Source organism: Dromiciops gliroides, chromosome 1, assembly GCF_019393635.1.
Source record: "Dromiciops gliroides isolate mDroGli1 chromosome 1, mDroGli1.pri, whole genome shotgun sequence".
NCBI lineage: Eukaryota > Metazoa > Chordata > Mammalia > Microbiotheria > Microbiotheriidae > Dromiciops > Dromiciops gliroides.
In genome coordinates this window covers 386,301,061-386,317,874 of record NC_057861.1, presented here as the reverse complement: position 1 = coordinate 386,317,874, position 16,814 = coordinate 386,301,061, and the positions used below count along the sequence as shown (strand labels likewise).

At 38.8% G+C, this 16,814-nt stretch overlaps 1 protein-coding gene across 2 annotated transcripts in view; it reads left to right on the top strand.

The window, feature by feature from the left end:
- The window catches only part of BCL2 (BCL2 apoptosis regulator), a 234,639-nt gene extending 218,158 nt beyond the window's left edge, over positions 1-16,481 (top strand). For both annotated transcript variants that reach the window (XM_043977400.1, XM_043977399.1), the window contains one exon: positions 10,267-16,481. In XM_043977400.1, the coding sequence (XP_043833335.1) occupies positions 10,267-10,401 (135 nt within the window). In that variant the 3' untranslated portion in view covers positions 10,402-16,481. The remainder of the gene's footprint in view (positions 1-10,266) is intronic.
- Positions 16,482-16,814: the final 333 nt, after the last annotated feature.

The following is a 16,814-nucleotide window of genomic DNA, read 5'->3' as shown; positions in this document are numbered from 1 at the left end:
CTCTCTCTGTCTCTGTCTCTCTCCCCAAATCTCTTTCTCTCTCCAAATCTCTCTTTCCTTATTCTCTGCCAAAGAAGATCAGCTGAGAAATTCTGATTTGCCTTAATGATGAGTTCATCCTTTAAAAGGTAGAGGAAATGACAAAAGGAACTACTATTCTGGACTTGATTCTGACCAATAAAGAGGAACTGGTTGCTGAAGTCAAAATGACAGAAACTTTGGGAGTTAAATGACCATTGCCTCATGATAGAGATATTCAAAATAGAAGAAGGGAGTAAAGCTGGGCATAGTCTGCTGTGCATTTGAAATAAAGCAAATTTTAAGAGGTCGAAAAAAAAAAACCTGGTAGATTCTAGTGGCCAAATCTGCTTCAGGGGAGGTTGACCAAAGAGGAATTAGAAGGTTTTAGTAAGTCTCTCTCCATTCCAGTCCATCCTCCACTCAGATGTCAAACTGATCTTCCTAAAGCTCAGGTTTGACCATTTTACACCCCCCCAACCCCCACATACACATATGTTCAGCACACTCCAGGGGTTCCCTATCACCTCCATGATCAAATATAAAAATCATCTGATGTTCAAAGACCTTCATAACCTTCATAACTCACTACCACCTCCTTTCAAGTCCTCTTTTATCTTACAGCTTCCCCACACACACACACATACACATATACCCTGTGATCTGTGACACTGACCTCATTGATGTTCCTTCCACAAGATGCTTCATCTTCCAACTCTGGCCATTGTCACTGATTGTCCCTCAGACCTGGAATGCTCTCTCTCCTCATCTCCTCCTCCTGGCTTTCCTGCTTTCCTTCAAGTTCCAGCTACAGTGCTATAATCTACAGGAATCCCCCCTTAATTCTAGTGTCTTCCCCCTATTGATTATCTCCACTTTATCTTGTCAATAGCTTGTTTGTACATAGTTGCTTATGTGTTGTCTCCCCATTAGATTGTGAGCTGCTTGAGAGCAAGGACTGACTTTTATACTTTTTTGTATCCCTGGAGATTCGCACAGTGCCCAATGCAACATTAGCGCTTAATAAATTTTAATTGACTGTTTCACAGACAAAAGGAGAAATTATTTTATTTTGAGGAGAAAAAGAGGGATCTGTCTAATGAAATCAACGTAGCTATTGTCTAATGAACAGCAAGGTGGTTCCGAGGATTGAGCTCTGGGCCTGGAGGCAGAAAGACCTGAGTTCAAGTGTTTACCTTAATCCACCAGAGAAGGAAATGGCAAACCAAGCCAGTATCTTTGCTAAGAAAACCCCATATGGGGTCACAAAGGGTCGGACATGACTGAATGATTTAACAACAAGAACAATTGTCTAATGAAATCAATATGACTATGTATGATCAATGAACTCATTGGTCAGTTCAGATTCTAATTTAAAAAATGGAAGCCAGGGTAAGTATTAGGGTAAGTAACTCTTCAAAAGAGTATCATGGCACTTTAAGACTGGGACCAGTAGCCCTAATGAGATAATTAAGAACAGCAAAAAGGTTTTGTGGGGTTTTTTTTAACTCTTTTGGGAGCAAGATGAGAGTCAAATCATAGATAATATTCCTGCTGGGAGTAGATGTGATGATATTGTCATTAAAAGTGAAAAAAGTCTCCATTTTTTCATCTAAGGAAAATTATCTTTGGCCTGGAAAAAGTGAAATAAAAATTTCGTGAATGAAAAATGAATAAGAACACAAGATCTTTAAGAAGGAAAACATCGTGGGCTTGCCCTCAGTGAGTTAAATTCCCCAAGCCCAGATTAATTTTGCCCAAGGCTTCTGAAAAAACTGATAGGTGTGCTTGCCAAGTCATTGCTGCTGATGTATAAAGATCTTGGGAAATAGGAGAAGTATCCAAGCATGATGGACAGCAAACATCCTGATTTTCAACAAGGAAACAGGGGTGCATTCTGCAAAACTATCAGTCAGTGAACTTGACTTCTATTCCTGGCAAAATTCTAGAACACATTGTTAAGGGGACAACTTGTGAGCCCTTAGAAAGGGAAATAGTGACCACTAAAAGCAAGCATGACTTAACCAAGAACATTCATGCCAAGCAAACCTCATTTCCCTTTTTTATTGGGTTATTAGACTGGCAGACCAGGGAAGCGCAGACAAAGGATACTTAGATTTTATCCTAGCATTTGACAAAATCTTACATGTTATCCTTGTGGACAAAATGGAAGGATGGAGAACTAGATGAAAGTACAATTAAATAAATTAGGAGCTGATTGAATGACCAGAACTGATCATAGTCATTAAATGGGAGATGCCAATCTGGAAGATCTCCAGTAAAATATCTCAGGCATCTCTTGACCTGGTGCCATTCATCATTTTCATCCGTGATTTAAAAGGAGGCAAGCTTGTCCAATTTTCAAATGACACAAAGCTAGGAAGGATACCTAACATGTTGATTATTTCAAAAAAGATCTTGACAGGCCAGAACAATGAACTGAATTAATCATAAGACTTTGGCTCAGAACTCAGATCTGCTACCTATGTGACTTTGGGCAATTCACCTAACCTCTCTGGGTCTCATCTGTAAAAGGAGAAGGCTGGTCTGGCTGGCTTCTGAAGTCTTTCCAGCTCGAATTCTATGACCCAATGAGAAGAACAAAAATAAAATTTTGAAGGGAAAGGTGAAAAGTTACACAAAAGTTTAACAAATCAATTTCATAAATACAGAATTGGGGAGGTATGGTGGGGGCGGCCATAGGAAAAGGATCTGAGAATTTAGCTGGCTATGGGCACAGTATGAGTCATCAGGGGGTCATGGTAGACAAAAAGTTCATGCCCTTCTATATTGCATTCAGCATAGTGTCCAGAATAATAAAAAAGCAAGAATTCTTTGTGCTCTGTTCACATCGAATGTGCTGTGTTTGGTTCTGGGCCCACTTTAGGAAAGACATCTACAAGCCTGAGTGTGTTCAAAAAAGGACACCCAGAATAGTGATAAGTGTAGAGACCATATGCTTTATGAAGACTGAAAGAACTGAGCATCCTCTTAACAGAGAGGTGATGGTCTAGACACATATTCAGACATAGCCAATATGGAAATATGCTTTGTTTGATGCATATTTGTTACAAGGCTTTTGTTTTTCTTTCCTTTTCTTCCCAGTGGAGGGTGAAGGAGAGAGGAGAGAGAAAAATAGGTACCTGATAATTGAATAAAAATTTAATTAAAAAAATAACTAGGTGATGACTTAGGGAGGACATGCCAGTTCTCTTTCTTCAAACATTTAAAAGACTGTTCTGTGAGAGAAGATTTGTACTGGTTGGCCCCCAAGGAGCAGAAACAGGAACATTGGGTGTAACAGGTACAGAGGGTAGATTTAAACCTGATGGAAGAAAAATCTTCCTAATAGATAGAGCTGTTCAAGAGTGTATTGGGAATTAACGGGCTTCCGTTCACAGGAGTACTTCAAGCAAGAGTCTGAGTTATGTGCAGAATGAACTAAATGGTTTCTGAAGTCTCTTCTAGCTCTGACATTCTGTGATTTTCTTTCTTCACAGTGGTTGGCACATAGTAGGGCATTCATTCATCCATTCTCTCCAACAATGCATGCCCTAAATAGTCTTGTTTAGGACATAGGACTTCCCAGCAGCTGTAACAGTGCTACTTTGATGGACATTTAGAAAGGAATCCTAAAAAATGAGAAAGACTTTATCTTGGAAAATTAGCACCAGATTTACCCCCTTATTAAGGTTCTAGATTAAGAGAAATGTACCCTTTGATTGAGTACACTTGCTTATAACAGAATAGAAGGCAGAAGAGCAGGGTACTAATCCCTCCCTCTGCCTTTTATCATCAGCATGTCCTCAGGCAAGTGGCTTAACTTTATGAAGCACAATTATATCACCCTTAGATCAGATATTTAGTAGTTGTATGACCCTAGGCAAGTTACTTAACTTCTGCCTCAGTTTCTTCAGTTGTAAGGTGAAGATCATATCATATCTACCTCAGAGTTGTTACAAGGATCAAATGAAATAACGTGTAAATCCAGACACATAGGTATTTCATAAATACTTATTACCTTCCTCTTAAAAGGAAGATAATGATATGCCACCTATGTAGAAGGGCTGGGAGGCAGAACTAGTTCAGGTGAGCTCTTTAAGATACTTCCAGGTTAAAGGTCTAGATCTAAACTCTATTCCATCCCTTCCCATAATATTAGCTAGCATTTATATAAAGCTTTAAGGTTTGCAAAGCACTTTACAATTATTAAGTCATTTTATTCTCATAACAACCCTGAGAGATAGGTGTTATTATAATACCCATTTGACAGATGAGGAAACTGAGATGGTGTTTAAGTGACCTGTTTAGGGTCAAACCGTAAGTATCCCAGCTCACTTCTTTATCTGCTGCACTTTTATTCTCTTAAGTGGGGCAGCTAGGTGACACAATGGATAGAGTACTAGCCCTGGAGTCAAGAGGACCTAAGTTCAAATCTCACCTCAGACACTTACTAGCTGTGTGACCCTGGGCAAGTCACTTAACCTCCATTGCCTTAAACATCTGGGCCCATCTCCAATCATCCTGATATAAGATATATATCTTGCCACTGGACCCAAATGGCTCTGAAGGAGAGAGTGAGGTTGGTGACCTTGCACAGCCCTGTCTTACTTCATTCCAATTCAGTGCAAGGTCATTACATCACGCTGATGTCATGGTCCTCTTCGAGAAGGAAGGACAAAACAACAACATTCCCATAAGTACAGAATCCCATGTGAAGTACACCAAAAGGTAATGAAATCATCAGCTCATTTAATGTCTTTTAGCTAACAGTTGCTGATAAACCTTTTGGTATAGCCTCGTTTCTTTTGGCTCGCTTGCATATGCCCTAAGGCTTTGATGTTGGAAGGGCCTGAACATTCGTGTGTATATATATGAATATATATATATATATATATATATATATATATACACACACACACACACATGTATGTATATATTTTTTAAGCTGACATTTTAATATGACTTTATGGTTTTCATAAAAGATAAAATTTAACAAGGCTAAACGAAAAAGCTTTATGCTAAAGTTCCACTATGATATGAGGTTCCTTTGCCAATTTACCATTAGAGATGGGAGTTATTGTGTATTTGGGGGGTGCTGATAGCACGTACTGACAGATTGTTATATTTTCAGTATGAACATTATACCTTGGAAATCTGAAATCGCTACAAACCAGTGCTTGATTTATTGTTTTGGTGATTGTCTAGATTTTAGAAAATGGTGGAGAAAATGTTCATAATTCAGGTTAAACTTTAAAGTGTGTTCATGGGAGAGTAGGTTAACACCCTGGGTATAGGTGACAGGCCCAGTAAAATCACACTCCCCGATCCCCATGCCCAGCCTCTTCTACACAGGTCCTCTGATCCTATGGCCGACATACTTTGTCACTACTGCTGGGGAAGGAGGAAAACCCTTGTTTTAATGCAATTATGGGCTGATTATTATATGCATGTGATGATTTTCAGAATATTTTTTAGCAAAATCTTTTCATCTGTATTATTGTTCAAGGGCACTGTGGGAGGATGCCTGGGTTGGCCAGAGGGAGCTCACTTTAGTTTGCAATACCAATTTAATGGTGTTGGTCCAGGATTTCTTTAATCCGGGGCCCATTAACTTGTTTAATATTTTGATAACAAGATTTCAATATAATTGATTTCCTATGTATTTTATTTTATGCATTTAGAAACATTTTTCAGAAAAGGGTTCTATAGGCTTCACCAGCCTATGAGGTCCATAACACCAGAAAAAAAGAAAAAAAAAGGAGCTGAATTCCTGCTTTTGGCAGAGCTGTTCCACAATCCAAAGTCTGTGGAAGAAGGAGGTGTCAATGAATTAGATACTGTGCTGAGACAGTAGTTGATTAGCTGATGATATACCCATTAAATACACCATTAAATATGGGGAAATCTCACCTCAGAATCAGAAAGAAGTACAAGTCCTAACATGAAAAGCATGAGAAAGTGGCATAATGCCCTTTTTGATGGTTTTTCTCAGAATTTCATAAAAAATATATTCAGTGTCTTCCCTCCTCCACTGCTTTTAATACATGGAATAAATTGTTTTTACATGTAATTTGGGAAAAAATAAAATTCTAAATAAATGGGAGAAAAATACATGGAATAGGCAAAAAAATTTATTTTTAATAGCATGGAAATTTAAATAATTATTGACAGGCTGTTCAAACACACTTTAGCTATAGGCCTAATCAGGATGTTTGAAAAAGAAAACAAAAAACAAAAAACCAAATCACTCTGAACATGTCCTCTTAGAACATTCAAACCAAAACTTGCATCTACAGGCTAATAGGAAGTCACTGAACCTAAGCTTGGTTTACTGTGATATTGTAATCATGGTTTGTTATGGACCTTAGAGATGATCTAGTCTAGCCTCTTCATTTTTCAAGAAGCAAAAACCCAGGTCCAGTGAGGCTGTGACTTCTCCAAGGTCACACCACTATAAATTCCTTAGGAAGTCTCAGTATTTTTAGCTGAGCATCTTATATTGGCATTTTTCATCTTCAGCAAAAACATGTGACTTAGACATTTTATGAATGTGATATAGTTGTCAGCTACTGACCATCTTCAGGACAACAAAAATCCTCTTAAAATAATCTGTTGTTGCATTGCATCAGTGTGATTTCATTCAATACCGAAGCAGAATTTTTATTGATAACTCATATTAGAAAGAAAATTAGTATCTAGAATATGAATAGGGTTAGACTGTAATTTATGACTGTGTTTAGAATGTGGTAGGGTAGGGAGGAGGTAGTTGGGGGAATTACCGAGGCAGAGCCCCAGAGGCAGAGATGGGGTGGAGAAGTGCAGGTGGAACTCCTATAGCCCATGACACAGGGTACCCTTCCAAGAGAGGAAGTGATGACATTGGTGGGACTTCCCTCATATTATCCCCACCCTTACCCTTGTTCCCTTCCAAGAGCATAAAGGGACTAAGTGATGACTGCGTCCAGTCTATGTTCAATTTCATCGCAGCAAATACCATTGTTTTTCTTTCAAATTTAAGTATAACAGTATTATTTGGGTTGTCTTAAGTGACATAAGATCATAGAATCATAGAGTTCAAATTTAAATGCACCATAGAAGTCATTTGGTTCAACATTTTACAGAGAAAGAAACTGTGGCCCAGAGAGGAGAAATGATCAAATGTGGGGCTGGAATTCAAATTCCAGTTCTCTGAGTCCAAAGCCAAGACCTTTTTCCTCTGCACCTCCATCTCAGCTGCCTTCCAACTCTGAGATTCCATGATTTACAAGCCCTAGCCAATGGCCCACTTCATTTCAATCAATACTCAATACAACACAGCAATCCCATGGCTGCCGGAAAACCTGGACTTCCTCCAGAGTTTTCTCTTGTAGGCTCCCTCTGTGATTGTGTTAGAGAAGATAGAGCTATCCAGAACTTGAAGACATTTCTGTGGGATCCTGAGGCTCTCCCTCCTTACAGGTATTCTATCCATTCATAAGTCACCCAACTCTGTCCTTTGTGGGAGGCAACAAAGTATAGTAGAAAGAACATTAGATAGAACATCTGAGTTCAAGACCTGGCTCTAACACCATGGGCAAGGCTTAGAACTTCTCTGAACTTCAGTGCCCTTATCAGTAAATAAGGATGATAATATCTGCACCCAGCCTCACAAGGCTGTCATGAGGATCATATGAGGTCATGTTTGGTGACAACTCAGTTGAAAACTGTCAAGCCCAGTACAAATAGAAAGAAGGGATACTTGCCCTTTCAAATATTCAGATAATTTCACTAGAGGCAATAAAAGTAACCCACAGATCCATTCCAAACAATCATCCTAGAAAACCATATATCTTAAATACATATTTCTCTTAAGAATATTGTCTTTCTAAGAGGCAACTTTATGAAAGGGTTATATGAAAAGGTTAGAGGGAGTCCTTGCTCCCTCTTGTGGCAAAAATGCAACTTTACCTAATTGGAAGGCTGAAGCAGCAACCAATTGCTTGTGGCCGATTAGTTCAGTCAGGTTAGATTCTCATCAGGATTAGTCTAATCATGTCTTTGTTCATTACTCATCTATTGGTCCACATAGCTTGACTTTGTACTATGGGGGGGAGACCAATTCTTGCTGGCTGACCAGGTGAGAGAGTATAGATGAGTCGTGGCATCTATTGCTGCTCCTTGAAACACAATTTGATGCATACAGGAAATGTACAAACGGGATTGTGGAACTACAAAGTACTGTACAGGTCAGTAGTGGGCATGTGTTGTACTGCCATGTCTAGCTAGGTGAATCTGGGTAAATTTCCCTATCCCTCTAGCCCTACCTAATGATAGTGCAGCAAATTGAGCCATTTTTTATCTGAAGGACATCTACTAACAATGTATCTCAAAATTGTCATCAAGGTCCCTCTGTGCTTACTAGAGGCTGTTACAATTTATACAGTTAACTTGGAACAGAAGAGATTAAAAGGCTGGCCCAAGGTCTTAGAGTCAAGTCGGTACTGAAGTCAAGGACTGAATTTAGGAGAGGAAGCTTAGTTCCCCCGCTCACAAGCCTGGCAATATTAAGTCCACTATTTAGAATCCAAAGTGCAACTTTCCCCGTGATTTTCATAAGAGTGTGTCACATAATGATGTCTCAATTAACAACTTGTTACTTTCACCCGTCACGAAATGTTAGGTTTTCATTTAAAATCTGTTGGAAACAACTTGGTCCTTCGCCTTCCTTTTCCTTTTAATACCCAAATAAACAAACATGTCAGTGCTAGTGTTGCTGCTGCTCCTTCTGCTGCTGCTGCTAAGTGTTTTAAGTGCAAATATTCCAAATGGAAAGCATTGGACATCCTATGCTAAAGCCGGAAGAAACTTAACAGAACATTCATCCATGACTCAACTCTTAGATGAATTTAAAAAAGAACTCATATTCTATAGTGTTTTAAGGTTTACAAAGTCCTTTGTCACAACAGTGCTATGATGTAGGTTATATTATTATCCCATGTTTTTGTTGTTGTTCAGTTCTCTCTGACTCTTCGTGACCCTGTACACCATACTATCCATGGGGTTTTCTTAGCAAAGATACTGAAGTGGTTTGCCATTTCCTTCTCCAGATCATTTTACAGATTAGGAAACTGAGGCAAACAGTTAAGTGACTGGCCCATGGTCATACAGTTAGTGTCAGATCAGATTGCAATTCAGGTCTTCCTGACTCCAAGCCCAGGGCTCTTTACACTGAACCATCTAGCTGCCTCCCATTTTACAGATGAGCAGATTCAGAATCAGGGAGGTCAAATGCACATAATTTGCCCATGGTCACAGAACATACCATCAAAACCTAGGTCCAAAAGACCTGAAAGATGGAAGCTTTTCATTTTTTTTCCCCAGCCTCCAATGTGTTTTCATTCCAGCAGCTACATAGTGTCAGATGTTTTATAAACTTCCCCATGAGTTCAGGGCAGAAAGCTATGGCACCAACACTTGGACAAACGAAAATGGAATCTTTCACTGTCCTTCTCAAGGAAAGTTCTGTCACATGTTACAAAAACCACTCTTCCCCTCCATGTGGTTACTCTGTAGGTACCACCTTCGACCGGGTCTAACTGGAATCTTCAGTTTCACATAGCCTTGGATGTCATTGTATCATATTCAACTCCTTTGGGCACAGTGGGCCCTAAATCACTTACCCAAGGGGCACTGAGGGATTCAAAAGAAATGGCCCTTATCTGATTGGTCCATGGAACTGGGGGCATTTAGCCCCCAAGAAAAAACATCTAAGGGAAGGGTTTTCATATGGAAGAGGGATTAAGCTTGTTCAACTCAGTACCAGAGGAAAGAATTAGGAGTAGTGAGTAGGTTTTGAAAAGATGCAAATTATGACTTTCACGTAATAAAACTTCCTAACACTTAAAGCTGTCCCCAAACAAAATTGAGCACTTTGGGAAGCAGAGGGTTCCCCCTCATTTTTTAAGTTTTTATTTATTTATTAATTTTTTGGTGAGGCAATTGGGGTTAAGTGACTTGCCCAGGGTGTCAAGGGTCTGAGGTCATATTTGAACTCAGGTCCTCCTGAATCCAGGGATCTACTGCACCACCTAGCTGCCCCTTCCCCCTCATTTTCAAGTGGATGACTTCTTGTTGGGGTTGCTGTAGGGGCTACTCTTGGACAGGTGCAGATAGAAGGTTGCTTCCCACTCCAAGATTCTGTGATTCTTTGAATTGGTGGAACATAATTCCTACTGACATTCTGCTTTTTCTTTTTTTCTTCTCCAGGATGCCTTTGTGGAATTGTACGGCAACAGCATGAGGCCTTTGTTCGATTTCTCCTGGCTGTCTCTGAAGACTCTCCTGAGCCTGGCTCTGGTGGGAGCTTGCATCACTCTTGGTGCCTACCTGGGACACAAATGAATCAGCAAATATGCGGTGGATAGATATGCAAAAGGCTCACTAAACTGTAGAAATAGTATGCATTTTTTCAGTGATATGTAATGAAATTTGGGCGTGGTCTCTCTTTAAAAAAAAAAAGGAAAAAGGAAAACATTGGAGAAAACTTCTGGGCAAAATATTAAATCAGCTATTTACTGCCAAAGGGAAATATCATTTATTTTTACATTATTAAAAAAATTATTTATTTAAGACATTTACATTTAACCTCCTGTCTTCAGAAACTCTGCCGCTTACAACAAAGTAACACTTACTACGGCTCCACACAGAATCTCCTGTGCCTATAAACGCTGATTTGTTTTAGACCGAGTTGGCTGGACTGACTCAATCTCCGAAGAACAAACAAAACCGACAAAGGACCTTACTGTTGGGGAAGCGCTTTTTTAGGCTGCTTGAGGTTAGGGAGGTGGGTGCATTTTATGTGCATTTATTTGCCCCAAATGGAAGTCGAATTATTTCCTTCTGGAAAAAAAACAGACACTTTGCATATGATTTTCATGGTGCACACACCATCTGAAGAAGAAAAAAAGGATACTTTGGGGCAGACTTGTGATCCATTAAGATTCTTCACCCTTCCTCCACCTCCCCAGGACAGCTATGGGAAATAGAATCTTAAACCATATATGAAAGTATTTTTTTAAGCTACCAATTGTGCCGAGACAGCCTTTTAACAATTAAGACAATACCGTCCAATACCTTAAACACTGATTTGTCTGTTCAGATACTCAGAGATACATCTGTCCAAATACTCCCTATCTGAGTCGGAAACTGGCTCCTTTGGAACGTCAAGAAATCAGCGTCAGTGATTTCTTCAGCATCAGGGTGTTTGGGGGTTTTGTTTTGGGGTTTTTTTGAGCTACTCACACAGAAACATCAGGACACCATAAGTGCCTGTTTCTCCAGGGTAAGACTGCAGCTTTCAGGCCTGTCTTGTGTCCCAACTAAGTGGGCTCATTCCTGGAACCGAGCCCATGCAGGCACTGGCCTCCATGAGGGTTTTTAAACAGTGCAGTGTGGTCTCTGAATCTTTGGAAGTTAGAAAAGTTTTGAATTCCATTGGCAAGTAAAAGAAACGGGTTTTTTTCCATTCAAGAAAGAACTGTAAGTGGGGCTCTGCTAGGGCCTGTTTATCAAATTGTAGATAATGAAATCAATTTAGGCTCATTTTTCCAATTTAAAGTGGAGCTTTGGGACAAAAACCTTTTTTCCCCCCACGTTGGTCATTCCTTAAGATTGCAGCTGAAGAAGAAAAAGCTCACAAGGTCGCCACCCAGATCATCTCAACAACTTCAGAAAACAGCTTCAGTCCAGGAGGAGGCACAAAGAAGACCCCTTCTGCCTTTGTGTTGGGGAGGGGAGAGAGAGAGAGAGAAAGAGAGAGAGAGAGAGAGAGAGAGAGAGAGAGAGAGAGAGAGAGAGAGAATATAAATGTGGTAAAGAATGGAAAGCTTTGCTTCCTTTTTTCATCCAGATTGTAAATGTATCTCAAACAAGGCAGACAGATGAGGAACAATAAACTGTACCAAATACTGTCCAAGCAACATGCCCATTTTTGGGGACTGAGCCTCTGACATATCCATGTGGTTTAAAGGCAGGTTTTAATAAAGAAGAGAAATGTCAAAAGGAGTGTTGTGGACTAACTGACTTATGCCTATGGAATTTGATGGTAAAACTCATTAGCTCATCATTATTATTATTTGTTCTTATTTGAAAACCTGGAAGGGGGAGGGAAAAGTTCCAGGTATGGAATGTGGAGATTATCTGCACATCCTGGGAGCAAGGAAAAGAGAAGGGAAAAAAATGGTGGTTAAAACGATAGAGGAATCTCAAAAGAGATCTGACCTCCAGCTAATAAACTAGAGAAGAATTTGTTTTTCGTTTAGATTTCACTCTGTGATGTACCTGAAATACATTTGAGGCATTATGGCATTATATACCATTTATCTGTATTAACTATGGAATTTATTTTGTTCAATGTTTAATGCTGTAGTTGTGTTTTCAAAGCTGCTTTTTTAAAGATAGTGCATCTCAGCATTTTAAAATGTTTTATTTAGTTATGGCCTCTACACTATCTGTTAGCAAGGATGAGGATTTTCCATTTGAAGTTTTGTATTTTGACTCTCCAGAAACTCTTAACAGCACTTCCTGTAGCCTTTGGACCTTGGACTGCTGAAGAAGAGAGAAATGTAGCTTTTATGGGCATTCATCTCAACATGTAATGTTATGTACCTTTGCTTTGAAACAGAAATGTTGAAACAAAGCAAAACAACATTTTCTGTGGTTCCCCCGGACCTTGTTCCTTGCAGCTTTACTTGACCTGGGCAATTCCGAGTTTAATAACTCATTTAATAACTTGTTATTTGAGATAACATGCACATTTAGCTATAACCATGGGGTCCATTTGGATGAAAATCAAGGATAGAGATTTTCTAGGGCCTTATAGCAATTAAGAATCTGGCCCTGGAAGTGTTTGACTTTTACAAAGTTACATCAAAATGGCCCATTTCAATCCAGGTACCAAGTAAAGCCATGGGAGCTGATTTAAATGGGCCATTTTTCTTGAGAGTTAGTAGCACTTATGGGTTCACACTTGGAACAGAATAGACTTGTAGAGTGGAAAATGGCATGACTTAAAAGTCACTATTCAGAACCAAATCAGTAAAGAAGATGAATTAATTTTTTGGTTTCAATTTTGAAATGTTTTATTATTTTGTGAAAGGTTTACATTATCAAAAGTGGCAAATATTGAACCGAAAGCCCTGTGCTGCTATGCCAACAAGATCACCTGCATGGAGTTGGTTTTATATTTCACTCCAAGTGTCAAGATTCTCCAAGCTGCTTTATAGAAGTAATATGAAGTACCTTATGGACATTTAAAAGATAAAGTCTGATTAGTGTCTGATTGTCTTTGTGGTTGTTATTGTTATTGTTCTTTTTTTAAAAAAACCTGGGCTTCCCAGTATATTAGTAAAGTGTATATATATATGTATATATATATATTAAAAAAAAGTCATGGTGGTTGAAGTTTGTTTGTTTGTTTCTTGCTGTTGGGGTTCTTGTTTTCTGGTATTCCCCACAGAAAACTTTTGCCACCTGACTCTAGAATTGTACAGTATTGCCATGCCTGCACTTGCTCAGAGACTAGTTGATAATGTATTTCTTATTGTTAAACATACTAGAAATGATGAATGTATATAAAAGTCTGAACTAATCAAATCTTTTTCTCCCTCTTCTTTACTAGCGTATTGTTCTCTATTTCTATTCCTTTGGGCATACCCTCACTGAATCATTTACACCTAATTTTTATGTGAAACACATACATACCTCACACACACCACACACACACACACCCCTCACACTAAATGTTGGCTAATAGCCATTCTTCCATCCTTGACAAAAAGTGATTCACATATTGTCTAGGACAGAGATATAAAAGATACACATTTCAACTGGGACCATTGGCATTAAGAAAAAGCTATGAGGGAAAGAGCACTCCACTGTCTTCATGAATAAATAAACCCTTATTTCCTAAAGGCTTTGAAAATCTTTCATGTAGAAAAGGACCACTTCTACATTAAAGAACCTTTAGCATAGAGGAAGAAAAACGCTGTGTTGGTTAGTCAACCAAGTTGTACCAGCCAAAATATTCATAAAGGGCAGAAATTATTTTTAGACTCTTTTTGTGGAAAGTAAAGTTCAGAAATGTAGCAAGTACTCAGAAAATTCTGGGAGTGGGGGGGGTGGGGGTGGAACCCAAACATAAAACAAGAGCTTGCTCTCAAATCTCTATTTCACTTTGTAAGTTTCAGACATGCCCACTGATTTAGAAATGGTTTTTAATCACACAGTCAATCATCAAGCATTTATTGAACATTTCCTCTCTTCCCCTTAGTAGGTGCAATGATAATAAAATCAAAAGGGATTAAGAATCATGTTTAAAAGGGAAGGATCAGGGCCCTCCCAGCAATACGACATCCAGGACTGACTAAATTTTCAAGAGTCTAGTAATGCTTAATTTGCCTTGAAGCAAACAATTAAAAACCTCCACCTTAAATCCTGATTTAACCTGTTCAGTCCTTTCAAGGTTGTGCCTGTGGTTACTCTTTCTTATCACTTAACATTGAATGATTTACATGGGCCCAGTGAAAAACAGAGGAAAGCCTTTGGAAAGTAAATGGTTCTAAGGATATTAGGGAACAGAGTTGAAGCTCTGATTCCAATTTTATCTTTTGGTGTCTTAGGCAACAGGAGATGAATGTAATTGCCCATGTAAAAAAAAAAAAACAACCCAACAACCACTCCCCTCCCCAACGCACAGATCTCAAATACAAGTCCATGTAGAGTCCAATCAGATGATTCTTGTTACTTTGAATTGCATATGTATTTAGGAGTTTTTATTGTAATAATGCACGGGGGGGGGATTAACAGTAACATATCAACATTTATTGAGATCAAATTAGTTTTTGTTTGTTTTTGGTTTGGTTTGGTTTTTTTTTGTTTGTTTTTTGCAGGGCAATGAGGGTTAAGTGACTTGCCCAGGGTCACACAGCTAGTAAGTGTCAAGTTTCTGAGGCTGAATTTGAACTCAGGTCCTCCTGAATCCAGACCCGGTGCTTCATCCACTGTGCCACCTAGCTGCTCCCTGATCAAATTAGTTTTAACAGATGATTTACAGAATAAGCAGACCTGACTAATTTACTGGAAACTAAATATGGAAAAATTGAAATAGAACCTTTACTAGTACTAAAAAATAATATCACATAATAATGATCCAATGTGATAAGTGAATGTGTAGCATCTAAGAGCATTTTGCCACTCTCATATACAGCTCAACTGGCAGTGGAATTGGAAGTTCATTTCAGTATGATAGTCTTGATGATAAAAAACAACAACACACACACACACAAAACTCCCTTAGAAATTACCACTGGATGTAAATTTGCATTGCAGGTGCGTGTGGTAGGTATTTAAACAGTTGTTTGTTTCAACCAGTAGGATAATCAATGACACAGCCTACCTTATAGTAGGGACATTTTTTCCCCTTATTTGCTTTTATAGAGCATGATGATAAGGATGACAATGTAAATCATGATTCTTTCTCATTAAACGGAGTAAATGATGATACCAGTCAGTTAGGTATGCAAGACAGAAGTATCCTTTTATGTGATCTGGTCCTCTCTTTCATGTTCACTCAATGTATAGGCACTTAAAAGCAAGTCTCCCCTGTCACAATGGGAATTGGACATTGTGGATGGTTCAGCAGAAATTCATCATAGCTCTCAGAAAAATAACTCAAAAGTGTCTCTTCTGCTGCTGGTAGGTAAAACATGCCATCTCTGTATGTAATACCCAGCACATTAATGACATCAAAGGCTGAGACAGAAACTGGGTATCCTAGTCACTTGTATCAAGGTACAAGGGTTGTGACCTTGTAGATAGATGATAGAGCTATTATGGCAGTGATTCTTAAGGCTGTGTTACTACAAGTTGACTCCAATGCAAGTGGGCATTAACTCTATGCATTTCCATTTTTTCCTTGGGAAAAAGTTTATAGCTAGTTTGCTTGATGGAATGTAATACAATCTTCATTTATATTGGCCAGGTTAGCATTGTGAAGTGGTTGTAGCTGGTCTGATTTCCTTTGGGGAACCTAAACAGCTGCATTCATTACAATTTTTTGAAGCCTTCAAAATATCGAAATACTATCTGCTTGGACTCTTCCCCCACCTTAAATTAAACTTTATATAATTCAACTTTATGCTGAATGTTTTGACTTTTACCTCCCAGGAACTCCTCTAAGTTTTCTGTTTTTAACTTGGGAATTGAGTTTTCATTATCACCAGCATAATTGTACATAAAGCAAATTTTGTTTACGCAGTACCTTGGATATATATGTATGTGAAAGTAAAGTAGTTTTCCAGTTTGCTACCATTAAATACAATGGCATTGTTTTTATGTTAGTTGTTTGGGGGGGGAGGGGGAATCACATTGCCATTAAATTTGTTGTGTCTGTCCAGTTATTATTGTGAAACAAGAAAAATAAAGTGCACTGTGAGCTATTGGTTATGTACCTGAATTGTTTCTAATTTGTTGATGTGAGCTAGGTCCCTGCTAAGAATCATCATTGACCAAGACCCCTAAGAAACAACTCTAATGAATCAAATTGACTATGCCCCGGTGCCATAATGTTATCCTCAGACACTAGACGTTGGGATCACCTGACAGGTGAAACCATCTTATACTGAGGTTCTTTGGGTTCCCTGATGCTGAAGCTCCTTGGATAGGTCCAAGGAGGACATGCTTTATACAGAATCTCACTCTCCTGAGGAATACATTTGCCAGTTAGATTGCATTCTGCAACATGCAGTGAGTCATTT